At 40.2% G+C, this 27798-nt stretch overlaps 1 protein-coding gene across 6 annotated transcripts in view; it reads left to right on the forward strand.

Annotated features, from left to right (window-relative positions):
- RBMS1 (RNA binding motif, single stranded interacting protein 1) overlaps positions 1–27798 on the forward strand; it is a 216756-nt gene that overhangs the window by 96772 nt on the left and 92186 nt on the right. For all 6 annotated transcript variants that reach the window (XM_011947108.1, XM_011947110.1, XM_011947109.1 and 3 more), the window contains one exon: positions 24903–25078. In XM_011947108.1, coding sequence (XP_011802498.1) covers positions 24903–25078 — 176 coding nt within the window. The remainder of the gene's footprint in view (positions 1–24902; positions 25079–27798) is intronic.

Raw genomic sequence — 27798 nt, forward strand, 5'->3', positions numbered from 1 at the left:
TGGGCATGGTTGTGTTTCAGTAAAACTTTAAATACAAAAGCCAACTGCGGGCAGTATTTGACCCACAGACCATAGTTTGCAGATCCTTGATGTATAGGATCCTTTTTTGTTGACACTTTTACCAGAAGATGCACAGAAGGACTTGAAAGAAAATGAAACCCAAACCAGATGATAATACTTATTAGCACCATCAGTATAGGTAGGTAAAAAATAAAACGAAGTGAAGGTAGGTCCAATTCATAGGTTTGGTTAAAAGGTTTTGGATTAAGAGCTCAATCTTGACTAGATAGTTCTTTTGCTTGGTTCTGTTGGGGGAAGCATCCTTCATATATCTGTGTAATCATTACTACGTTGGTTGTTAATTAATTAATTAATTAATTTGGGGTTTTTTTGAGACAGAGTCTCCCTCTGTCACCCAGGCTGTAGTGCAGTGTGGCGATCTCGGCTCGCTGCAACCTCTGCATCCCGGGTTCAAGCGTTTCTCCTGCCTCAACCTCCCCAGTAGCTGAGACTACTGGCACACGCCACCACGCCCGGCTAGTTTTTGTATTTTTAGTACAGACGTGGTTTCACCATGTTGGCCAGGCTGGTCTTGAACTCCTGACCTCAGGTGGTCCGCCCATCTTGGCTTCCCAAAGTGCTGGGATTACAGGCGTGAGCCACTGTGCCCAGCCCTGCATTGATTATTTTTGTTTTGAATCCCTAAGACTTGTCCATAATTCTGAAGTGGTGAGACAGAAGGCCATGGTAAAATAGAAGTTGCATCATGGAAGCAAAATATTAATGTTTTTCTTTAAAAAATATTTTATGGCAAAATATGTGTTTTACTAGTCAACAAGACAACCTGGCCCAAGCAGACTACTGAAGCACCTGAGTATTAGTTTGCTAGGGCTGCTATAACAAAGTTCTACAGACTTGTGTTTCTTAAACACAGAAACTAATTTTCAGTTTTGGAGGCTAGCATTCTGAGATTAAGGGGTCAGCAGGACCATGCTCCCCCTGAAGGTGCCAGGGAAAGATCCATTCCAGGCTTCTCAGCTCCTAGTAGTTCTTGACTTGAGGCAACATAACTCGTCTTCACATGACATTTTTTCTGTGTGCTTGCCTGTCTGTGTCCAAACTTCTCTTTTTTAATAACGGTACCAGTCATACTAGATTAGGTCCTCATTTTAACTTGATTTCCTCTGTAAAATCCCTGTCTTCAAATAAGGTCACATTCCAAGGTACCAGGGGTTAGGACTCCAGTCTATCTTCTTGGGTGCAAGCTATTCACCCCATAAAATGTGGTACCAGAGACATTCAATTTAGGCAAAATTCATCAACTGGGCATATCGTTGGACCTGAAATAAAGGCAAAATACTTAATGACTCACTTGTGGTCACTTTAGCTTCTATAGCAGAAGTATTGTATTGGTGGCTCTGTTGTACATAATGTATATGGAAATGTTTTTTTTTTTTTTTATGTTTTTAACTTGCAGTTAGAAGATATTTCTTTACAGAAATATTAATAGCTTAAATACGTTAATGGCTATGGCAATGTCCACTTCCGTTTATAGCCTTCAAGGGTCCTGAGTGACTGCCCCTTTCTTCCCATGCTCTGCTTTGTGCAAGTTCATACCTGCCATTCCAGCCAAAAGTTCCTCCTTGCTTTTTTTCTTTTTTTTTTTTTGAGACGGGGTCTCAGCCTAGGCTGGAGTGCAGTGGCATGCACATGGCTCACTGCAGCCTCAACCTTCTGGGCTTAAGCGGTCTTCCCACCTCAACCTTCTGTGTAGCTGGGGCCACAGACGTGTGCCACCACACTCGGCTAATTAAAAAAAAAAAATTTTTTTTTTCGTAGAGATAAGCTCTTACGATGCTGTCCACGCTGATCTCAGACTTCTGGCCTCAAGTGATCCTCCTGCCTTGGCCTTCCAAAGTGTTGGGAGTACAGGCATGTGCCATCATTCCTGATCCCTTCCTTTCTTTCTGAAGTCTTTTTCCTTCCTCTCCTCCAAGCTTTTGTTAGGCTACCACAGAACTCCAGCGTCCTGTCTTCAAGTGTGTGTCCCTCTTTTCTTTAAGTTGAAATTCAAGGTCTACCTCTTCCAGGCAGATGATCTCTTTTTTTTCCTAAAGTTCTTGCTTTTTATTACATTAGAACAATTCTGATGTGATGGGTTTCATCCACCACATCTCACTTGGGGTGTGTAGGTGGGTGGAGTGGAAAAGCAGTAATGCCTGTTGTCTTGAGAAAGGGATGGGTTGCACCACTACCCATTAAGGTATCAGGTTACCCTTGGGGAGTGGGAGTGAGTTCTTGTAATATTCTTGCCCATTTGTAGGTTTGTTTTGAAAGCTATTACAGAGCTGCAATTCTGTAAGAATATGAAGGAGCATTAAAACTTAAGTTTCTTGAGTCTTATGTAAGAATTTTAAGATATACATATGTTTTATTAGAGGGACCTCTCTTTGGTTGTTCTCAACCTTCACTTTTTTGTAAAATTTTCTTCTTTTTTTTCCCCTGCCAGAATACAGAGGACACATCTTAGATGGCATTGATTAAAAAAATAAATAAATAAATAAATAAAAGCTAGTGATTTCTCATTATAAAAGGATTCCTCTTTATATGATTCTTGGTTAATTGCTGAGGTTTGTTTGTTTGTTTGTTTTTGTTTTTGAGACAGAGTCTTGCTCTGTTGCCTAGGCTGGAACGCAGTGGCACAAACTCAGCTAACTGCAACCTCCACCTCCCAGGTTCAAGCGATTCTCCTGCCTCAGCCTCCTGAGTAGCTGGGACTACAGCCATGTGCCACCACGCCCGGCTAATTTTTGTATTTTTAGTAGAGATGGGGTTTCGCCATGTTGGCCAGGCTGGTTTTGAACTCCTGACCTCAGGTGATCCACCTGCCTTGGCCTCCCGAAGTGCTGGGATTACAGGCGTGAGCCACCATGCCCATTCTGCTGAGTCATTTTTTAAGTTTGTGTTTGGATATGTTTCTCATTACCAACTAGATTGTTTAATATCTTTGAGCACTGGAACCTCTCTTTGTAACACAGCGTTTTTGTATTTCATGCATATTTTATTTTTCTCAGGCTTTCTTTAAAAATCCTATTTCCTCATCGCATTTCAAACGTGGATTTGCTCGTATCAAATTTTTCCAGAACACATCCAGGGTGTGAAGTTAGGTATACTTATCAGTCATTATCTCAGCAAGAATTTGTCAGTGTGTGACAGTGCTGTGTGTCAGGGATGCACCTATAGGTGCTCCACCCTTTCTGATTAAAATGAGGTCATTGGGTTGACCAGGACAGCTGTGTTCTGAAATTTTTGCCACAAACAATCACGTCAACTAAAGTAAGGATGGAGACAGTTTGTGAGATGAGCACATGTGGAAATGACTCCATACCCAAATAGGAACAGAAAGATCTGGCCTGTCACTGAGTGGGTGGGTGCTGTGGAAGGCCTCCCCATGGGGAATGTATCCCAGCAATTTGTTTATCCCAAACAAGTTTGTAGACCTGTTAACCTAGGAACTCCCTACATGTCAATTAGAGGAGCCATGAAAACCTCTCATATCGGAGGGAGGGTTGGTTAGAAGTGTCAGTTCAGGGAACCGGAAATTGCTTGGCTCAGCTGACACAAAAGAGGATCTGAAGGGTGCGGGCAGAGAGCAGGCAGTTTTAGAACCAGGAGACGCATTTTCCTGCTGGGGAGTGACAAGTCATATGTCATTTGAAGAGTTGAAAGGTGAACTCTTTGTGGAGCAAGGGGCAAGATGGGACTGCTTTGGGAGTGGCACAGACACAGAGCTAGAGTGCCCAGAAGACTACGATTAGCTGTGGAATCCCGTGGAGTAGCACTTCCAGAGTAGCAGGGACACTGGGTCTCTGAATTTGAAAGATTTGCTGTCTTGGTTTTACCCCCTCACCATACCACCTGCATCAGAAACTTCTGGGGTGCTCATTAAAAATGTAAACCATTGGGTCCCTCTGTCGCTGGCAAAACAATGTGGGGGGGGGCATTTTAGGCTATCTAGGTTACCTGGAATCTCACTGAAGGCTAAGGACCACTGGGTGAATTATTCCTTAAAGAGTGGTTGCTCTGTGTGTTTGAACCTTTCAGTGATGAAGAGTGAACTCTCTTCTAAAGCAGTGATCTTTTAAGTCCGGGGTGATGCAGGCAGGAAATGTAAATAGGTGCCAAATAGAGAATGACAATCTTATGAGTAACTGAGTTAAAATCGAGTCCAAAGAAAGATTGGGATAGTTTGCTTAGGGTTGACATCAGAAAAGCTAACAGCACATGTTCCTTGGAACCCTGTTTGGTTATAGTACCGGAGCAGCTGGATTGATGCATGAGAGCCATTCTGAGTTCCTCTGGGACACTGGAAATGGTTTCAGAGGTCAGCCTGTGGACATACTGAGCCAGCTAAGATGCCAGAGCCAGGCATAAACCTCTGGGTTTAGATGAAGCTCTCTGAAATCTAGGATAAGGAGAAGCTTTTTCTTTTTTTTTTTATTTTCTTGTCTAATATCTGCCATATAATTTTTTAAGTAACTGCCTGATGGGGTGGCGGTGTATGCATTTGCACATTATGGGGTGGGAGGATCTGTCTGTTTTGTTGGGGAGGCTGTGACAAAAAGGAGGGATTCCTGAGCGTATATTGAGCCCAAATACTGTGAGTGATGAGAATGAGTTTCCATTTTCTTTCTTTTTGTTGACCCTTTTCCTCACCCTCTCTACTGTACACAGAGTGGGCAAGACCGTCATTTGCAGCAGAGACAGGAAAGGTTCCAAGGCTTGTGCCACTGCAGAAACCCCTTCCTCCCCTGAAACTGGTCAGCTGTCTAATCAGAGAGGCACCCAGACCATGACGTGGCTCCTCTCCCTGCCTCTGCCTGCTCAGCCACCATCCCTAAAACCTGCCAGTTAATGCTACTTTTAGGAAAAAACATTTAGTGATTAAAAGCTCTTGCTAAAATGTGGAGATTTGCTGAATTCTTATTCATCCCTCCTAAGGGAAGACTGCAAAACAAAACAAAAAAAATCATTAAAATAAAAAAACAAGATACTGTAATGTAATCTCACTTGCCTCAGTCTTTCCCATTTATTAGCATCACCGCATCCCCAGCTGCTGCAGTTAATAACATTTTGAAATTTTTAACTTCTATACTGACAACCATATATAGGGCTATTGAACAGCTAGAGGGAAAAGCAGCCAGGAAAATCAAGGGGTGGGGACAGTCTTAGAATTTGATAAACAGACAGTGAATATCCTGTGATCAAATTGGTTGAAAGCAGCAACTTGTACACCATGTAGAAAACATGCTCCCAGTTCTTCAGCTGACACCTAGCTAGGAGGAGTGGTGATGTACACAAAATGACAGTTATTTCCAGAAAGGTAGCGGCACACTGGAAGATAAGGCCAAGTTAACAAAAGGAAGTGTAACAGGAATAAATAATCATAAAATCTTGTATTTCTATGAAAATACTGAGGGAATTCTGGTATGACTAGGTATATCAAAAGACCTGGATGGTTGATGTCTTAGTTCAGGCCGCTCTAACAAAGTAGACTAGGTGGCTTATCAACAACAGAAATCTGTTTGTCACAGTTCTGGAGGCTGGAAGTCTGAGATCAGGGTGCCAACATGGTCGGGTTCTGGTGAGGGCTCTCTTCTGGGTGGTAGACTGCTGACTGCTGTATTTTCCTGTGGCAGAGAGAGCCAGAGGGTTCTCTGGGGTCTGTTTTTATAAGGGCACTAATCCTATTCATGAAGACTCCGTCTTTATGACCTAAATCACCTTCCAAAGCCCACACTTTTTTTTTTTCTTTTTTCTTTTTTTTTTTTTTAAGACGAAGTCTCAGTCTGTCTCCCAGGCTGGAGTGCAGTAACGCAATCTCAGCTCTTGGCACTGCAACCTCCACCTCCTGGGTTCAAGCAATTCTCCTGCCTCTACCTCCTGAATAGCTGAGATTACAGGCGTGCGCAACCATGCCTGGCTAAGTTTTGTATTTTTAGTAGAGATGGGGTTTCACCATGTTGATCAGGCTGGTCTCAAACTCTTGACCTTGTGATCTGCCCGCCTCAGCCTCCCAAAGTGTTAGGATTACAGGCATGAGCCACTGTGCCTGGTCAAGGCCCCACCTTCTGTATTATCACATTAGGGGTTAGGATTTCAACAAATGAACTTTAGGAGGACATAAACATTCAATTCAAAGTATTTGGTTTGACTATAAATCAGTATTAGCCAACAAATTAATTTAGCTGCTTAGGCCCTTAGCATAGTTTTACCTATATTAATAAAATTATATTTTGATTAAGAAATGAAATCATACTACCTAGACAAATAAGTTCTAGTTCAGAAGTTCTCTAAGTTTGGATTTTTGAAATCAGAACACATTTTTTTGTGTGTGTAGAAACCCGTTGTACCATGTTTGATAGCCGGGTTACCACAGAAACCCAGCCTTCCAATGGACGTTTAGAACCAATATTGCTAGCATCTGTTCTGAGTCTCTTGTGAGTGCAGGTTTGTCATGTGGTGCATAGATAGAGGAAGAGAGTATCTTCCTTGCATCTAATAATCTTACTGAAAAATGCAGATGGGATGATCTTTTGCATTCTCTTCTCTCTGTGAAGCTTGAGAATAATAAAAGGGAGGCGCCCTGAATGGCACACGTGCACATCTCTACATTCCCTTCCTGATGCTCTTCTCAGTTGTCCTAAGTGAGTAGCGTTTCATCACATCACATCCTGAAGTTTTGAGATTTTAAAGTGGGGCCCTAACCCAAATGCCTCTCTCGTTAGAGTTTCAGATGATAAAACAATCTCAAGTGACAAAATCCTACAACGATGACAGTCTGGAACAGACCAGCCTTTCCAGGGACCTTTCCTGGGGAAGTGGCTCTCCCAGCTTCACCTGCCTGTCACTTTTGAACCTAAGGGTTTTTGTTGTTGTTGTTTTAGTTAGTTTTCTCTCCTTTTTTTTTTTTTTTATTGCGGCTGTGCAAAGGAGCCTCCAGGCCTCCGAGTAAGACAAGGGGGATTGAGAAGCTCTTTATATATATAGGCTGATTTTAAGATTAGAACTGGTAGTGTATGCCCTAGGCAGAGCCCTCCTGGATATCAGGAAATAAAATTTAGAGATGGACATTGTGTTGGTCTGTTGGTGGTTCTGTAAAGAAATATCTGAGGGTGGGCAGTTTATAAAGAAATAGATCTAATTGGCACATGGTTCTGCAGGCTGTATAGGAGACATGGCACCAGCATCTTCTTGGCTTCAGGTCAGGCCTCAGAGAGAGCTTACAGTCATGGCAGAAGACACAGTGGGAGCAGGTGTGTCACATGGCAAGAGAGGGAGCAAGAGAGAGAGAGGGAAAGGCCACACACTTTTAAACAACCGGATCTCAGAGCGAGAACTCACTCATCACCAGGGGACGGTGTTAAGCCACTCATAAGGGATCTGCCCCATGATTCAAGCCCCCCACCTTTTCCCACTTCCAACAGTGGGGATCACATTTCAGTGTGAGATTTGGAGGGACATATATCTAAACCATATCAGACATTGAGAAAGAGGGACTCAAGTGTAGGTAGCAGTAATTGAGCACTTCTTACAGCCTGACAGTTTATTGATCAGCTTGTGTAATCTTTACAACAACACTGCGAGCTAGTATGGAATAGATGGTGTCCTCCTCCTCACTTTACAGATGAAGAGATGAGACTTGGAAGCTTTAAATGATTTGCCCAAGGTCACCTAGTTAGTGAGTAGCTATGGTGGCATCTGAACTCTGATTTCAGAATCCATCCTTTCATTCCTAATTGCTGTACTGCCTCCTTAGAAGTTGCCCGGGCCAAATAAATTGTTTGGTTATTGTTTGTTTGGAGGTTTAGAGGAATATTATTGGGGGATATCACTAAAGATTTAAAGTTGTTTAAAAGAAGGGGAGACTACACTTGTTTTATGTTGTAGCAGTTAGAAATGTTTTAGAAATAAATTGGGACATCTGCTGTTTTCTAATGACATTTTAAATTTCTTAAATTTACCCCCACCCCAAATCTCTCTGCTATGGGTAAAATTCTGTGCCATAGAGAAAATTCTATTTTTTCGTTTAAAAAATGACATTTAAAGTTTTTTTATTTTTATTTATTTATTTTTTGAGACAGAGTCTTGCTTTGTCATGGCGTGACTTCAGCTCACTGCAAGCTCTGCCTCCCAGGTTCACACCATTCTCCTGCCTCAGCCTCCCAAGTAGCTGGGACTACAGGCGCCCGCCACCCGCGCCCAGCTAATTTTTTTGTATTTTCAGTAGAGACAGGGTTTCACCGTGTTAGCCAGGATGGTCTCGATCTCCTGACCTCGTGATCTGCCCGCCTCGGCCTCCCAAAGTGCTGGAATTACAGGCGTGAGCTACCGCCCTCGGCCTAAAGTTTTTATTTATTTACTCCATACCCAATTTCTATGCCATAAAGAAAATTCCTACTTTGGATATGAGACTGAACAAGATGACCTATCAGTTGTTTTCTGAATCTAAATATGGTTAAAGAACTCATTAGTATTACAACCTAGTGGCTGCTTCTGTGAAATAATTCTCTGTATGTGTTCTGATTACATAGCTCACTATACCGCCATAGAATGACTATAGTTAACAATAATATATAGTTTCAAATAGCTGGAAGGAGGATATTGAATGTTCCTAACACAAATAAATGATAAAGATTTGAGATGATAGATATGCTAATTACCCTGTTCTGATTACTATACATTGTATGTATTGAAACATTACTAAGTACCCCATCATTTTGTACAATTATTATTTGTCAATTTTAAAAAAATAAAATAGTCCTTTAGAGAAAGCCACTGTAGTGGGTCAGTTTCCCCCCTCAAATTCATGTCTAACCAGAACCCTGGAATGTAACCTTATTTGGAAATAGGGTGGTTGTAATTAATTAATTACCGTTAGAATTAATTAAGGATCTTGAGACGACCAATGACCAATGATTGGTGTCCTTTCAAGAAGAGGATAGGACACAGAGAGAAGGCCACGTGCAGATGGAGGTCGAGATTGGAATTCTGCTGCCACAAAGCAGGGAACAGCAGGAGTCGCTGCTGGAAGAGGCAAGGAAGGCTTCTCCTTTGCAGCTTTCAGGGGGAATGTTGACCTGCTAACACCCTAATTGCAGACTTCTGTTTTCCTGAACTGGGAGAGAATGCATTTCTGTTATTTTAATCTACCCAGTTCATGGTAATTTGTTACAGCATCCCTTGGAAACTAACAGCCACTTTCCACTCTCTCCATTGATATTTCATCTTAAATTTTGGAATAGGTTCATGTCCATGTACAGTGTTGTGGTTACTGTATAAATTGTACATTTTACATTTCCTGACAGGAGCCAATCACATTTAAATTGTATTCAGATAGCTCTATTTGTGAACTGAATGTTTTAAAGAAATGAAATGCATTTTAAGGAGTAGCTTTTTTAAAAAAAAATTAAGTAAACCTATTAGTGTTGTGATTCTTCTGAAAGAATTTTATCAGACCACCCAGATGATTCTATTAACAAGTTAGTCCTCTAACGAACTCTCTCACACTTCTCTAAGGTTAAAAATCAATTAGAAGGATTGGAGTGAAGGTGTCATTTTTCATTTGAAAGTCTAATAAAGCAAATCTTGGAAAGAATGAATAACAACTGCCTGACCAGATGTGGCCATTACCAAAGGCAGGAGGATCCCAAAGTGATTACATCTTCTTGAAGGTTTATAGTAATTCTGATTAATCTGTTTTGAAAAGACAGATACCCATATACCTCATGTATGCAAAGGTAATAAGATTAAGATTATTAGGACTCAAATTTTTTCTGAATTACAATTCTTACGATCAATCATAATTTGTCTAGTGTTCCTGGTATTTTGAAATCTAAACTAGGAATTTTAAAAGTCCACCTGTCATGGAGTTGGGAAATTGTTCTGGAGATGCTTTAGTCTGGAGAGATAATAAATTTCAAGTGAAAGATTCTGTTTCAGTGAGGAAAATGATAAATGATTAACGCATTTCTCCCCAGATGTCAGACTACTTTCTAAGATACTTAGGTTCCACCACCATCTAGCTCTTACTAACTTCACCCACCTCCTTATACCCTGGAGGTGTTCAACATACAACATTTTAATCACTAAAGCAGCTTCACAGTTTCTAATGTAATGTTAATCTACGTTCCTTCACCAAACACATAAAGCTCTTAGCCCAGGTTCTAAGACATAGGGTGGGATTACTAGGCAGGGCCTGGTCCCTTGTCCTCCAGGGGTTGACAGACTGGTGGGAGAGATTTGTTCTTTAATTCAAATGTAGAAACACCATTTTAGAAAGTACTGACCTTTTGTTGAGATGAAATATCATATATATTGAGATCTAAAGGAAAGCAGGTTTCCTGAATGTTTTCTAGCAATAATCCTTCATAGTAATGCTGTGCTGTTGGTATTAGAGGAAGGAAGGAAGGATGTGTCACTCAGTTGTACTGTTTTGCAACCAGTTTCTTGAGCCAAACCTTTTGGTTATGTTTTATTGGAAGATGTTTAGTAACCAAGACATAGATATACCATTCGTAGCAAAGGTTGGTTTTTCTAAAAGCCTCAGAGTAGTTGTCTATCAAACAAAGCCCCCAGTATGGTGAAACTCAATGGCATATGCCTCCTTCACTCCCATTTTCTCTTCCACTCAGCTCCTGAAGAGGTTGTCGACTGATCTTTCACAACCTGATTGCTACCTCCTCAGTGACCTTGGGGAAATCCCTTAACTTTTCTGTTCTCTTATCTGTAAACTGAATGAAAGAATGCATTTAGCCTGATGGCAGAAACAGAGTAAATGCTCAATAATGTTAGCAGTTAGTATTATGCGTAACACTTTTCTCTGGGGAAAAAATATTTTCCAGAAATTGTCATGCTTTGGGTTATTCCTCTTTAGTTTTTGCTTATTAAACTATTTTTAAGGACTGCCTAGGTTATTTTGATAGTAACAAAAAGATGAAATATAGATTCAACTAAAATGTGTAAAAAGAGAGCTAAACCTATCCACCTATGAAGGGAAAAACATTGTTCCCGTGTTTTATCTATTTCTAGGATAACTGCTATCCAGGATTTGCATGTGAGCTATTATTGTAAGGGAAGATTGAATTTTGCAGTTAGGGAGAACAGAGATGAAGTTAGTTAAAGTCATAAGGCAGACCAAGTTTCTACATGTATTCCTGGGGAAAACAGAGTGAGATAACCTCTCCAGGATTTTATGGATAAGTTCTCACTGCAATTTTACAATTTATATATTAATTAAAAAAACATATCCAGGCAGGATTAAACTGTCCTTCAGATTTTTATCTTCATTTAATTTGCTTTGTGATGGAAGTTCTTCTAAAGGTAGGATGATGTTTTAATTTGAGCAATTTTTATGTAACTGGAGCAAGTACTGGGTTGTGGGGAAGAGCAGAGTGACTGCCGCCATTCCCTGCCACGAGCGTGTGGGTGGACTTCCCCAGCTTCCTGGCTGCAGTGGAGAAAAGGAAGCTTGTCTATTCCTTCCTAAATTGTTTTCCATACTAGAAGTTATCATGCTTGGTTCTAATCTTTACCAAAAACAAAACAACAACAACAACAACAAAAAACTACCATTTCTCTTAATGCATTCTTTTTGCTTCTCTATAAGATTTAAACTGTTAGATCCAAAGACTTGAATTTTAGGAATATGTGAAGTTGTCCTTTTAAATAAATAGAAATTTTAAAACCATTTGTGTATCCTCTTCCTGCATTTTTTCTTTTTTAGCAAAATGATTTGATATCGTATGGGGTGTTCTGAAGTTCCCATGCTACTGCTTTTTTCCGTTTACTTCACTTTGAGGTCCTGGTGTAGCTGCAGGCCACACCTAGAATGCTGTTCCTGTCTGCCCTATCCTCTGGGAAGGGGTCCACCATAGTGTTTCTCCATGTTTGGGCTCTAGTCTGTTTTTCCCTTTCCTGTTCTGGAAAGCCCACTGGCAGCTTTGGCTTAGGTGGGGGTGAGCAGAGAGCTGCTCCCCGTCACTGGTCATTGAGTGCGAGGCTCCTGAAGCCAGTTTTTACTTAGGCATCATTTTCTTCGTAAATGTGTTTCTCTGTGGTGAGTGAGGAGAGATGGTGTCATTTTCTTATTTTGTACATTTAGAAGGGCTGAGATTTACAAAATTCATTTTGGGTACTCATCACTAATTAGTTTAATCTGGGATAAAAATGGACAATGAAAGATTGCATGTTTGATCATGCACAGCAAAGATAAAAGATTTATAATGAAACTAAATATCATGAAAGAAGAGAAGGATAAGAAAACTCAAGTGTAGGAACTGAGTCCTGTGTTGCCCACTGATCTCCACACCCAGCCCCCAAATACACAGAGATCCTGGGTCTGTGTTCTAGAGGCCAGAACTTTATGTTGTTCAAGGTTCTTTGGGAAAAAAAACTCCCTTTGACATTTGCAATAACTAGCAATGTGCACATTTTGGTAAAAGAGATGAAATGATGCTTTATGATTAACTGTAGCAACAGAAAAATAAAAAGGTGTAGAGAAAAACTAATATCTTCACTTTTTTCCTTGTTGAGCAATAACTTCCTACTCCAAATAGAATATTGTGAAATAATTTTAAAACGAAAAGAAAAAACGTTGCATCTGGTTTCTGTAAATATTGAAAGTATTTCCCAGATCCTGCTTACCACAGAATGACGTTCTACTTCAATTTATCTGCTTCAGAAGAGATGAGGAGAGGAATGAGGCTTGCCAGCATTTGGTTTGGTTAGCTCCCAGGGCACCTACGTGTTCCAAAGTTGATACCATCACCACTAAAATGATTAGACAATAGTGCATGGGCTGACTCCATAAAAGACAGGAAAGTTTCAGGGCTGTTGTTAGCAGTACTCAATCCAAATCTACAGTATCATTAAATAGAAATTTCACCTGAAAGAAACCTTGTCCCTGTAAAAATGGGAAAATGCTTAGGTCAAATTAGAAACAGCCCTTCAGAGTATAATGGTGGGCTGCTGGGAGCAAGGTTCACATTAACTTTTTTTTTTTTAAGACAGGGTCTTCCTCTATTGCCCCCCAGACTGGGGTGCAATGGGGCAATCTCTGATCACTGCAACCTCTGCCAACTGGGCTCAAGTGATCCTCCAGCCTCAGCCACCAGAGTGGCTGGGACTACAGGCATACACCACCATGCCCAGCTAATTTTTGTGTTTTTGTAGAGAAAGGGTTTTGCCATGTTGCCCACACTGGTCTCAAACTCCTGATCTCAAGCAGTCTACCCATCTCTGCCTCCCAAAGTGCTGAGATTACAGGCATGAGCCACCGCATCCGGCCCACATTAACGGTTTGAGTTCTGTAGGCAAACCAGTTTGTTTTAGAGAATTTATTTGAGTATATGCTTTGTGAAGCTTTAGGAAAAAAAGCAAACACTGGGGAGTTCACAAAAGAAAACAATCTTACAAATCTCTCCATTTTATTTTAAAGAAACAGAGTTTGAAGTAACTTGTTTTAAGTGTATGAATTTGTGACATATATAGGGAGACTTGACCGTGGATAGACAATTCTAGTGATTCTTTAAGGGTTCCTAATTCAAGCCGGTTAAATTGGTAGTTGACTCTGAGTGTACTCTTATGACAGAAAAGCATCAAAGTGCTTTTTTTTGCTTTTTTTTTTTTGAGATAGAGTCTTACTTTGGTGCCCAGGCTGAAGAGCAGAACAGTGGCATGAGCTCAGCTGACTGCATCCTTGACCTCCTGGCTCAAGTGATCGTCCCCAACTACTGGGGAAGTCAGCTTCCCCAGTAGTTGTACACAGGTGTGAACCACCACACCCAGCTAATTTTTTTTTCTTTTTTTGTATAAATGGGATTTTGCTATGCTGCCCAGGCTGATCTCAAATTCCTGGGCTCAAGTGATCCACCTACCTTGGCCTCCCAAAGTGTTGGGATTACAGGCATGAGCCACTGCGTCCAGTCTCCAAACTGCTTTAATTAACCTGTTTGATTTTTCTATCTTCTTGTAGATGGTACAAATAATGATCATGTATGCTACTCAAAAATTCTTAATATAAATAAATACAAAAATAGAAATGAGTGGCATTCACAAGCATTTTTTGGGGAGATTTAAATTATCAATTTCATAGGTGTGTTTCCTTTTTTTTTTTAAAGCAAGCAACTAGATGTCTAGCATAGACCTGGACATCTAAGTAAGTGATCTAGAAGTTGACAGTGGATAAAATCATCTGAGGTATAGAAAAGGCTGCACAAAATAATTTTTCTTTGCTGTCTTAACAGGTCCAGCATATCAATTTTACTCAGTTTTTAAAAACTCGTTAAGAAAATTTGGCCTGTACCATCATCTTTGCTGCAATCCTTGTAACAAACGAGGACTGGTGCTTTATGACAGCAGTGTGGGGACTGGAAGCCCCGTTCTCCCTCTGATTAGCTGTATGGCCTTGGATATGTGGTTTGACTTCTCCCGGCCTCGGGTTTCTTGAAAAGTGAGGGGTTGCATTACATCAGTGTTTCTCAGCATTTTCAAAGCCAAACTCCCTTTGCTAAAAATTCAAGTATACCCCCACCTCTACTTCCCATCCTACCATCTCCCAAGATTTCCTTATACTTGCAGTGGATAATTATTGGCTCTTATGATCCCTTATACCCCTCCCAGCTCTACCATTTTTTTACTCTGAGCAGATAATGGGTTTGAAATCAGTGGAACAAAGGTTTTTATCTCATTTTGTGAATAGATGCAGCTTGCTTCTCCTTAAAGCTGGAAGGGGGCCCTTCCCAAATTCATCCACACAGACCAGGAGTCTTGCCTTGTGCAACGGCAAAATCTGGAAGCTTCTATTAGAAATGCAGAAACTTGACCGCACCCCAAATGGCTGACTTGAAATCTGCATTTTAACAGCGCAGGCACTTCATGTGCACATCAGTTTGAGAAACGCTGCGGACCACTGTTTTTTAACCTGTAGGTGGCAATATTAGTGGGAAGTGTCAGTTCAGTGGGTTACAACCAGCATTTATTTCTTTTACCGAAATATACTAGAAAAGATAACATTAGGGTACATTGCATTTGGTAAAGGAAAATGTTGTTTCACAAAACTTATGTTTCAGTTTTATATGTCTGTGCCTATTTATGTATACAGGATGGAGAGGTCAGGCAAAAAGTTAATTTCTGAGGTGGATGTTGAACGAAAATGTTAGAAAACCTAGCAAGCCCCAGTCTCAGGCAGTATAGCTTAGAGACAGCCATCCGTTCCTCTCTGTCTTTATTCACACACACAAACATGACTGTTCACACATACACACGACACAGAAATACACAGATTGACCAGGCTCATGCCTGTAATCTCAGCCCTTTGAGAGGCTGAGGCAGAAGGATCTCTTGAAGCTGGATTCAAGAGCAGCCTGGGCAACACAGGCGATAAAGTGAGATCCAGTCTCTACAAAGAAAGTTTTTGTTTTTGTTTTTGTTTTGATTAGCCAGATGCGATGGCGTGCTCCTATTGTCCTAGCTATGTGGGAGGCTGCAGCAGGAGGATCACTTGAGCCCAGGAGTTCCAGGGTGTGGTCAGCCATGATTGCACTACTGCATTCCAGCCCCTGAGGCAGAGCGAGACTCTCTCTTAAAAAATTTTTAAAAATTAAAAAATAAAAAAAAGAAATACATAGACTGATATATAATTGAAGAACTGTTCTAGTATCACTCACTTTCTCTAATTATTCATATCAGATGTAAGCTACTAGATTTTACCATGAGAAAGAAACAAAAGTAGACATTAATTGTTGAGTTATATTCAAAAAATTTTCTCAGTGATGTTTATATACAAAATTACAACATTGTCAGATAAGATTTTATGTTTCTAAGTTATTACTATGGGGAGATTGCAAATACTTGTTCAGTTTCCTGTAAGTACAGATAATGTTTTTTTCTCTGGGGGCTAAATTGTGAAACCCATAGTACTGCAAGGTCATTCACATGTCCCTCTGGATCTAAGAATAAATAAATAAGTTGGTTTTGTGGGAGTATTTTTTTGTAAGCTTACTCATATAAGTTTTCTAACTTAATATTTAATCACTTAATAATACTTTCAGTAAGTTTGTTTAATGTGGAGAAAGTATGTTTTAGAATGGGTATTTTTCCACCCTGAGGACTTTACAATCTCAGCGATAATTCATTACTTACAAGAAATAGTAAGATACAGACTGTACTGTAGATAGACTTTAAAAAACAGCTGGGAGGAAGTTGTCAGCCCTGGAATCCTAACTCTACTGGGGTGAGGCAGGAAATGCATTGCAGAGGTATTCTGAACTGTCATGATAAAAGTAATGTTTCACTTCCCCTAGGAAGTTTTCTTTCTTTTTTTATTTTAATTTTTTTTCCATTTATTTTGAGTAAAAAGTAAAGGAAGAGTTTGCTCTTGTCCCCTTCTCAAGGCTCTGTGTTGAGGAAGAAAACTGGCATGGATCTGGAAATTGAAGAAGGAGGAAAACACTGCACACCTGCTTTCAGAATTCAGAAGAAGAATGAATTTTGCACCTGAAGTTGGGTGGGATTTTGTGTTTACTGCGTTCTGTTGTTTGTTTGGGCTGTAATTTATTTATTGTTTTGAATTTTCTTTTAAAGTGGTTTTGGAGCTGTTACAGAGTCCTTTTATATAGAAGAGATTGGATAGAATGTGAAATGTAGCTCTTTATACAAACACATTGAAACACAAAGATGGCAGGCTACTAAGTAACATGCAGTCTCAATAGATCTTAAGTTATTATGGTTATTTCAGCTGTAATATTGTTTCTACCTTAAGGATACTCTGGTTTCGGGAGCTCTTAAGATTGTTTTGTTTTGTTTTGTTTTACATTTGTTTCTTTAGACTTCAGTTGTTGTTTTAGGATAGCTTACGTATTTAGAATATTTTCTTAGAATCACTTGTGACTAAGTCAGGAATCCATGCTGGCCTAAGGGGTGTAGGAAAATGGTGCTGCAGTGTGATGTCTGTTGGTCTTAAGTTGCACAATGTCACAGAAGTTGGCCTTGGAGTCTGCCAGTTTAAGAAACTCTTGCTCCATTTCTCTGACTATTTGGCAGACAGATGAGAGTACTAAAGGACCTGACTGGGTTCTGTCTTGACATGTCTTAGCTGGAGATGGCACTGTCCAGCACTATCCAGAATTTTAGAGAATTTTGAAGCTGCAGGGAAGCTTAGAAATCATCCAGTCTAACATGCTTATTTCACATGTGAAGACCTGAGCCTTCCAGCGATAATACTCATTCCTGCTCCTGGCCAACGCAGAACATGAATCTGGATATTCTAACTTTTCCGGTCAGTTTTTTTTTTCCCCCCTGAGATGGAGTTTCACTCTTGTTGCCCATGCTGGAGTACAATGGTGCAATCTCAGCTCACTGCAACCTCTGCCTCCCGGGTTTAGATGATTTTCCTGCCTTAGCCTCCCCCACCACCACACCTGGCTAATTTTTGCATTTTTAGTAGAGACATGGTTTCACCATATTGGTCAGGCTGGTCTTGAACTCCTGACCTCAGGTTATCCACCTGCCCTGGCCTCCCAAAGTGCTGGGATTACAGGCGTGAGCCAGCGCGCGGCCAATTTTTTTTTTTTTTTTAATTATTACTATAAACATTATTTTCATAGAAGGAAGGGAAGAGATTTTCTAGTTTTGCATTCTCCAGAAGCCATCCTCTTCGTTTACTGTGTTTAAATTCTTTTCTACATGTGAGACTCTGGTAACCTGTGACATCATGTCCACATTCCACCTTGCTTTTCAGGTTCTTCCTGCTACCTTTTTAGTACCACCACACTCCCACCTCAACATCAACTTGGGGGAACTTCCTCTGAAGCAACCAGGTTGGGTAATTCTCTGGCTTTTGTGAAGAATGATCCTTCCAGTCTATGTCTTTGGTGGTCACTCCTCTCCTTACTCTACCCACCTTTCTTTCAGATTTGCCATTCCTTTTATTGTTTTTTGTTTGTTTTGTTTTGTTTTTCCTTTTTTTTGAAACAAGGTCTCTCTCTATTACCCAGGCTGGAGTGCAGTGGCACAATCACAGTTCCCTGCAGCCTTGACCTGGGCTCAAGTGATCCTCTTGTCTCAGCCTTTTCAGTAGCTGGGACTACAGGTGTGCACCACCAAATTTTTTTTGTAGAGTCGGGGTCCTGCTATGTTATTCAGATTGGACTCAACCCTTTGGGCTCAAGTGATCCTCCCATCTTGGCCTCCCAAAGTGCTGGGATTACAGACATGAGCCACCACCCCTTTTATTCTTAATGACATGTCATTAATATTCAGCTCACTCAGCCATCCACCCCCTCTGTGAAGCCTTCCTCAACCTTTTTGTCCCCTGCCTTTTCATCCTCCCCCCTCCCTGATCTTCCCTTAGTTGGACTCTATTTTTAGAAACCATACTGTACTACACCATTATAAGCAATGCAATTAAGGGTAGCTAAGGCTAGGAACCCACTGTTAAAAGCTTTTCCTTTCTGATGAATGCATTCTCTGGTAAGGAAATTTTGAAACCTTGCCTTAGGCCCCTTACTTTCTCTTTTGTTTTCTGGTGATTAATTTAAAATGTCTTCAGTCTGGTATCTTCATATTCACACACCTGTACCCCTTATAAATGCTGTTAGAAAAACTAGAAGGAACAAATTGCACAAGAACTCTTGTGTGTTTCCTGGCCCAGAGTTCTCAGTGGGCAACTTGGCAAGTCACTGGAGTTCTTAGAAGAACTTTTGGAGGAAATAGAACAATTGGGCTGATTAGCATGCAGGAGCACAGAACTAGCCCTTAAAAGAGACTTGAATGATAAGGAGTCTAGTGTCTTGATGGGATCTGGAAGGAAATCTCAGTCAGTCATGTTGTATTCAACAATGCAAGTCTTAACTTTAATTCTTTTATCTGAAGCATAAGAATGATGCTTTATTCATTAACTTAGGTGAAGAGATTTCTATGTGGAGATTGCAGTTTTACATGCAAGGATCAACTTTGATGGGTATCTTGAAGAATTAATTATGAAGCCTATTGGAAATTTTTATTTTTATGTTTTATTGGAATAGTGAAGGTAACATGGGTCCCTCTCCTTTGACAGGCTTAATCCAACCAAAAAAAAAAAAAATTAATACCCTATTGTTCAGTTTCACAGTCTTGAGAAGCTGCAAAGTTTTTTTCCAAACAAGGAACAGTGAAGATATGAGAACCAGTTTCACTAACTAATTAGCTGTGTGATTTTAAGCTTTGATATCCTTGTTATCAAATGGGATTGATTATTTCCCTAACTCCATGGTGTGTATAAGTGAGACACAATGGCTGTGTAAAGGGGCATTACTGTTCTTCATTAATTTAGTTGCTATGTGTTTTTTAACATCCTGGTCTCAGGCATTCCTTCCCTGACATATCCACAGGAACAACTGATTTCCTGGCCAGTTTCTCACCTCTCTCCAGTTCACTTCCCACGTTTAGTTTTGTTTTTCCAGTTCCCTGTGCCAGAACTTCTCTTTCCAGCCACCATTCCCAGCCCTCCTTCAGTCACTCATATGGCCAAAAACAAGCAAAGAAAATATTCTGACTGTGGTGATACCTGGCCCGTGTCAGTGTCCCCCTCATTCCTGTTTGATAATTTATTTAAATTGTTAAATTCCTTTTACATCTTGAAAGCATACGGAGAGGAACCGGTGTATGGAAATGAGTGTAGCAGACAGTGTCTTCACGTAGTACTCAGTTCATTTCAGGCGTGATCTTACACTGTTTCCCTGTGAAAATGATAATGTTCAGGAAACTTCTGTCTGCTTTCAGGAGCAACTGTGGTGATTATTTTGCTTCTAGATGAGGGAAATAATTGCTGTATTAAACCAACCTGCTGTTTGGGATGGTGGTGGTGGTCGTGGTGATGGTGGTGGTGGGTGTCGGGGCAACAGGGGTGGGAATGATAAACTTCTTGAACTATAAGGATGAAGACTTTAAAAAACACTTGAAGAAAATTGAAGGGCAGGTCCTAGCTTTCCTTTCCCTTCAGAATGTACTAGAATTCTTAGAGAAGTGGCTAAATAAGGTGGGGGTGGGAAGAGGAGGACAGCTTCAGCTATAAGATTGGTCAGAGCACTGTTCTTTAGCCTATTAGTAATAGGAAGGAAATGAGACAATAGAATTTTAAATGACAAGTTTTTGTTTCAAAATTATCTTTGCTGCATAGAAATCTACAACAATGTACATGATTACTAATGTATTTTAGTTCACATGTCATTAATTTTGTAAATGACCTTTAGATTTGTATTTATAGAGGACAGACTATTTCTCTCTTCTTTATAGGGGGTGGTGTGATAGAGCAGGAGATAGTATCACCCTGTGTTTAGTTGCCCTGTGCCTATTGTTGATCCTTTTAGTATAGGAGGCCCAGTGGGACTTCTGGCTGGACAGAGGCATCAGTGTTGTCCGTGCAGGAAGTGCTCCCTGATTGCTGTCCATAGAGGAAGTCCTCCTTGAGTGCTGCCCACACAGGACATGCTCTCTGAGTGCTGTCCATACAGGAAGTTCTCTCTGAGTGCTGATGAACGCTCTTACTGATGGTGCCAAACCACTCGTGCAGGAAAGGCTGAGGGTCTGCTAATATAACCACCCCGTTTATTCACGAGTGACTTTGTTTTTTTCTATCCATTTTGGCATGCAAATTAAGCCCATATAAATATTATCAAGAAAATGGAATTAGCTTGTTTTCTTTGCCCTTGGAGATACAAGAATGTAGTTTGTTTACCTGACCTGATAACTGGAAAAATTAGGCTAGAGAAGGCTGAGAGACTACTAGGCTCTTTTGGGATGGGTGGGCACTTAGCATGCTTATCCAGCCACTAGGTCCCCTCATTAGATTGAATGTGTGTAAATAGTTGCAAGCTTCATCCACAGAGGATCTTTTCAAGTTCCAAGGCATCTTCCAGATTTTGAGAGGCAAAATGTAAAAGGACTACCAGTGATGAAAATGGAACTGGGTAAAATTTTGTCCCTTTTTATCCCTTTGTAAGCTTTTTAAAAATTTGTTTAAGTTTATCATTTGTGCTGCCAAGACACATAATCTGACGGCAAAGAGTAATTGCTTTAAATTTATCAGAGTTCTGAAGCTGTAGTGAAAGACTTGTCAGTATTTGCATTTTAATCTATGAATGAAGGTTTAATTTTTCACTGTTTTAAGTCATGTCATCCTGAAATGTTGAGTCTAATGTTTAGCACTAATATGCTGAAGGTTTCAAAAGTTGTTTGTAGAATTTATTCTTTAATGAAAAGATTTTTATAAAGTAGAATTTTTAAAACCGATTTTTTAAGAGCTAATCTTTGTTTTTTTAACACTATGAGACTGTGTGTTCATTAAGTCAACTTAAAGGCACCTTTTACTTTCTTAAAAAACGTATCTGCCAATGGTATTAAATATCACATTTCAGAGAAGCTTGAATTTGGTAATTAGCAAAAATTATGGGCACAGAAAATGGAAGAATACAAATAGAGCATTCAGGATATAGAAAGTGTTTTGGGGTCCCATGTAGAGTACTGTTTGAAGGCTCTGCTCTGGCTTTGTTTTCTAGCAGATCTGCGTTCAAATTCTAGCTCTGCCACCTTCTAAATGTGTGCCCTTGGCACATTCCTAACCTTTCTTGAGACTCGGTTTCCTAATCTGCACAATGGGAGAACAATAACCTACCTGCCAGTCTGATTGAACTGAGTACGGTAATGTATGTAAAGTACTCAGCAGAGTCTGTATCTATAGTAGAAATGGAGTTTCACCGTGTTGGCCAGGCTGGTCTCAAACTCCTGGCCCCGTGATCCACCTGCCTTGGCCTCCCAAAGTGCTCAGTTTACAGGCGTGAGCCACCGCTCCCAGCCCAGTTTCAGTGACTTCTAAAAACGTAGTCTTTGATTTAAAAATTTCTGCACTAGAAAATTAAAAATTGACAACCTAGAATAATTCAGTGCTTCTCTCTTTCAGTTTTCTTTCTCTGTCTTCAGTTAGCCCCAAGAAAGAATTGATTTGGAAATAAAATTTGAATTTGAACTTTGTTCTGTATAGGATTCACCAGAGGCTAGTAGTCCTCATTGGGTACATTTAGGAACCCTCTTCTTCTGCCTGGGATCAGATGCTGGGAGATTTCATTCCCTCACAGGGCAAACTTAACTGGGGAAGCAGGGAGGCACAGGCTGTATCTGCTTCCCACAGTGGGAAAATAACTACTGCAGTAAATAGGGATGCCCATCAAATTATATTAAAACAGCTATGTAAATTCAGACATGTAAATCGTAGTTGTATTTCTGCCAAAAAATGAATACATAAATAAAAAAACCTACTACTTTCATGTCTAAATAATCTCCAAATAAGTCATACATCGAAATGTTTCTTTAATTGTACAGGTGCATGCCCACCAGTCCCTTTCCACTTCTGGCAAAATCAAAGGTTCGAGTGAATGCAGCCTTGGAATGCAGTCTTTAAAATGTCCGATGGTTCATTTACTTCGTGTTGATGTAATCCCACTAAGAGGTAGGGGCGGGGCCTGATCCACAGCTTCTTGCTGACTTCTCCAAGTCTCATCCCAGATGCGTTTCATTGCTCAATGACTGCATTAAACATACTGGGTCCTACTGTGGAAACAGTGTTGCTTGTGTCAGGGATGGTTTCTGAGACACTAATCAAGGGAGGTTTAAGGGAAAATTCAGTCCTGCCTAGTTTTAATAGCTACAAGTTATCTGTGTCAATCAAAGGCTTGGGACAGGAGGCGGGTGTGTGGGCTACTTTCCAGCACCTCTGTTCTCACTGATGTGAAAAATAGAGTAGGGCTGGATGGCAGGTACCAACTCAGTGGCTTCAGAGAAGGAGCACAGGCTTTGTGGGGCATGGCCAGTTCTCTGAGGTGCCACCTGTGGCAGAGCAAGTGTCAGAGTTTGGTCTTAGTTTTATATCTAGAAAGTAGTTAGCCCCTAGAGAAAAACCAGAGGTTTGGGAAAAGGATATGAGTTCAGCTGCTCATTAAGGGCATGAATCAAATAGATTTGGTAGGACGTGATCTCAGGCTGCTTTTATTTTGGGATTAAGCAGTACTGATGTTCCCAGTTCAAGTTCAGCCTTCAGTGAATAGCATTTCTGCGTTGACTATTATTGACGCTTTGCTGCTTTCTTTCTAAAAGAGAATCTCTTTAAATAAAGTGGTGTTTGGACTCAGATGATATCTTAGCAAGAACCTGGGCAGTGGAAGGAAGAATCTGAAAGATACAGGATCAGAAGAAATGGTTAACATATCTAAATTAATGGGGCCAGGCACGATGATTCATGCCTGTAATCCCAGCACTTTGGGAAACCAAGGCGAGCGGATCACCTGAGGTGTGGCGTTCAAGACCAGCGAGGTCAACATGGTGAAACCCCGCCTCTACTAAAAATACAAAAATTAGCCAGGCATGGTGCTGTGTGTCTGTAATCCCAGCTACTTGGGAAGCTGAGGCAAGAGAATCGCTGGAACCCAGGAGGCGGTTCCGGTGAGCCAAGATCGCGCCACTGCACTCCAGCCTGGGTGACAGAGTGAGACTCCGTCTCAAAAAAATAAAAATAAAAATAAATTAATGAGATCCCCGTGTGTTGGGATATTATTGAATTAGGATGACCATGGCAGAAGCTGGGTACAAAACTAGGAATCTATAGTGGGCAACGGAGGTTGCTGATGAGGTAAATGAGGGTATGCTCATTGCAAGGGATCTGCTTCTCCAACCTTCCACCGTGGGATTTGATTTGTCTTCTGTAGACATGCCTGACTTTTCTTGATGTGCTGGTAAAAACCAAGCCATGAGATTTGAACCTTTTGACTGTCTAATGACTATTTAATTTTGGATATTCAAACTGTTCATGAGTGATGTCTTTGAGTTAGTACAGTATATTTATTATTTAGAAAATGTGAGGTGAGAAAACATCCCTTTCCTGGTGTGAAATTGCCACGCATTTGCTGTGAGGACAGTTGGGGTTGTGTGCCCTTTCGTCTTAAGCTGAGCCATTTAACTTCCTCAAAGTCATGTGTGTGGCACTGGGTCAGAGAACTGTTGGTTCTTTCTATCAGTGCACAGAGAATTATCTGGTGTGAGTACAATTTCAGACATTCTTCTTAGGTGGCTGCCGACTGTAAAACCACACTGAGTCCTTTGGTAGCAGGCTTTACAAGAATTGTGGTGGGTGCTGCAAGCTGGGAAGGTTTCCAGCTTGGACACCGTTCTCACAGGGGTTAAATTTCACAAGGTTAACCAGAGCAAAAGGCAGCCTGCCTGGGAATCTTACCCAGATGTCTCAATGAAGTCGTGTGCCTGTCTTAGAACTAGGTGAGATTGTCCTTATTGGAAGATCTGAATTAAACTCTTTCTTATACTTGAGGAGTAATTTTTTTTTTTTTTTTGAAGAGTCATCCTAATAAAATTATAAGCAACTTTCAATCAAACGTTCTTCAGAATTTGAAAACCTTTTCAAAGTCTAGTGATTTCTAAATTACTGTATATTAAGATGGTATCATCTAACTTCATGCACATTAATTTTGAGTCTCAGTAGATGTGTTCCTGAAAAATGCGTGAATAAATTAATCTTACATAAATTTAGTCACATTTAAGGTGCTCATAGAGAACTTTTACTAAGTAAACCCTGTTATCAATTTTATGTTGAAGAAGAGGCCTTTTTTAAAGTAGCGTGAACAGACCTTTTTAAAAGGGTAAATTAAAATTTACACCTCAAAGTAGCTTAAGGTAACCTATATTTAAATCTTGGTAACTTCATTTTATTTGGGAGATCATACAGCCTCTGAATGACAGCCTCTGAATGGTGTCAGTCTCCTAATGCTAGCATACTAAGGCTCCTGATCTTTGTTTTCCAGCAGTCTCTGGTCCCAGCCCACCCCATGGCCCCTCCCAGTCCCAGCACCACCAGCAGTAATAACAACAGTAGCAGCAGTAGCAACTCAGGATGGGATCAGCTCAGCAAAACGAACCTCTATATCCGAGGACTGCCTCCCAACACCACCGACCAGGACCTGGTGAAGCTCTGTCAACCGTAAGTAGTAGTTGTTCCTATTATTTTAGCTGCTGAGTATTTTCTTGATCATATTATAGGGTGATCTATACTGCATTGTAAGAGAAGTTTATAAGAAATACCTGTGGACTCTCAGTATCGCAACAATAAAATGGGTTTCAAGTTTTAACTCCTTAAATACTTTTTCAGTCAATATTAACATCATCAGACTGGCTACATATCAAAATGAACTGGAGCGTTTTCTCAATAGAATTTGACTTTATGGGTGTATGAGAAGTAAAATGTGAATTAAAAAAAATTTTTTTTGGCTAGATATTTTTCAGGCGTTCTCATTTTTTGTGGATGCACCTCTGAGGGCTGGTCTAGCCTAGGAGAGGAACTTTAGTTATCATTGTTTGTCAGAAAGGTTGTTAACCATCTAACATCATACTGAATGTAAGCTCTTAATTCCAGCTGGGACCATATTAGTCTGCCTCCATTAGCATCCATAGTTTTGTAGTCTGGATTGTTCACCCTCATCACTTTGGAATAAGAACTCAATTCTGCCCTTTCAGAGTGTTATGAAGAAATGTGTGCATGTGCATAAAGTTCCAAAGTAAATTTGCATTATATGCTAATGCTGTCAATGAATAGAATATAATGTGCTTCTATGCTGCAATTACATTAACTTACTAAGTAAGAAAGCACTAATTTTAAAACAAGGAGTCAGAAGCACTGTATAGTGCAAAGATCATTGTGTAAGGACTGAAAGCATCAAATTGCATTGAGCTATAAAAGCCTACACATATAACAGTACTTTTTATTTATCCCAAGACAATAATGGTCCCTTAAAAAGAGAATTTTGCATAATTGCAGTAGGAGACTTTTGCTAGAGAATGTTTCCTATTACCTGAATTTCAAAACATCTGATTGATAACATCTCATTTCTCTTTTCCTGGTTAAAATCTAGATTCATTACTTCTTACTTTTTTTAAGAAAAAAAAATTTCAAAGCTAACTTGGTCAGTTATTTCCAAACTGGAACTAAAAGTAACATCTGGCCTTCCATGGGTGGGGGAAGGGGTGATGGTTGTTTTGCTGTGTTTTGTTTTGAAAGGGGAGGGGTGGGACAGTAGTTGGTGGCTCTTCAGGATCGGGAGAGCTTTCTAGAAGGCCATCCTTCCCAGCACTCTCCCTGTGCTTTTCTCATGTCCCCCTTTTTGATCAGCCCTTGTGGACTTTGACTCCAGTCCTTGGCTTTTGGGGCAGTGAAATAATGCCCTGCATTAGAGACTGCTGTGAAAGCAAGCCCAGCTCTTGGGGTTTGTGCTGGCTAGAGGCAGAGGGAACCCTGCCAGGCACGCCCTGCCCTATTGCAGCTGTTCAAGACCACAAATAGGCCTTTTGCTATCTCCTCTGCTGCTGGCCTTTTAGTGGTGCTGTCTTATGTTTTTGCAGCATAATTACAGGTAGATAGAGCGCCATAAAGTCTAAGGAACGAAAAATACAACTGTAAGAAACAGAAGAATGAAGCTAACTCTCAAATTCATGAGGTGTAAGAGAAGAGGAGAGGAATTCAAAAAACAAATTGTTCTTCAGCTATTGTTGAATTACGTAGGGTGAGTTTTGATGTTAAGGAGACAGTTAACCCTAAAATACTGGAGTAATGCCAGGTTTTATATACAGTAAATATGTACTTGAAAAATTGAGTCAGTAATTTTTTTTAACCGAATCATATTCCAAATGTGGCAGAAGAACATTTTATCATTTTTCCTAGAATATTCATTTCTTTTTTGTTGTTCTTTTTGACCTGTATGGATTTTCTTAACGTGTGTAAACATTACCCTCCTTCCTTTTATCAATAGCAGCAATAATGCTTTGCAACCCTAACTGTCTCCCATCACTTGCAAAGGAAGGCTCTTGTACAGTCCCAGGTTTCATACTGAAGTCTGATAATAGTCTTCTTGATATGTATCATACAGAGGCAAAACATAACAATAACAGAGGACTCTGTCTCATAATTTGCTGGAAACTTCATTCCATTTAATACAGAAAATCTAGTAAATACCAAATTTGACTTGCTGAGAGTTTCATGTCTTGGAATGCAGAGAAAGCACAAAAGAGCATTCCTGTTCTGGACTTAATTGTTTCCAATAAAGAAGAGCTATTTGGTGACATAGAAGTGACAAGAACCTTATGAGAAAGTGACTCATCCTAGAGCTTAAAAAACCACTGGACATAATTAGAGATTTTTAGAAAAGTAGGTATCAGAAACGTCTCAGAAAAAAAGATATAAATCTATACCTCTAAAAAAGAAAAGAAATACTTAGAACTAAAAACTTAGCACTGTAATTACAAATTGACCTGATGAGGCTGAATTAGGAGGGGAAATGATGGAAACAAATGATTTGGCTCTCCAGGGGGCTTGGATATTTTAGAGGATTTTTTAACAGAAAGATGGGGACAAGCAGAAATGTTTATCACGGTGGCCCAATTCCATACAAATGGTGCATGAAGTCCAAAGGCATGTATGACATGAAGACTTTAAAAACTAGAGAGGAAAACAAAAAATATTTTTTAAAAACTGTGTTTGAAGTAGAACATAGAGATGCTGTAATGTTACAGGCGGTTACAGTGGAAAAGCAGATGTTGTGATACTGAGATAACAGGGAAAGGCAGCCCCACCCAGACTCGAAACAGGGAGTCATGACCCTGCAAAGTATAGATCACTATGGCTAAGAAGAGAAAGCATGTTGGGTAGGG

The sequence above is a fragment of the Colobus angolensis genome, unplaced genomic scaffold, assembly GCF_000951035.1.
Source record: "Colobus angolensis palliatus isolate OR3802 unplaced genomic scaffold, Cang.pa_1.0 Scaffold259, whole genome shotgun sequence".
Classification (NCBI taxonomy): Eukaryota; Metazoa; Chordata; class Mammalia; order Primates; family Cercopithecidae; genus Colobus; species Colobus angolensis.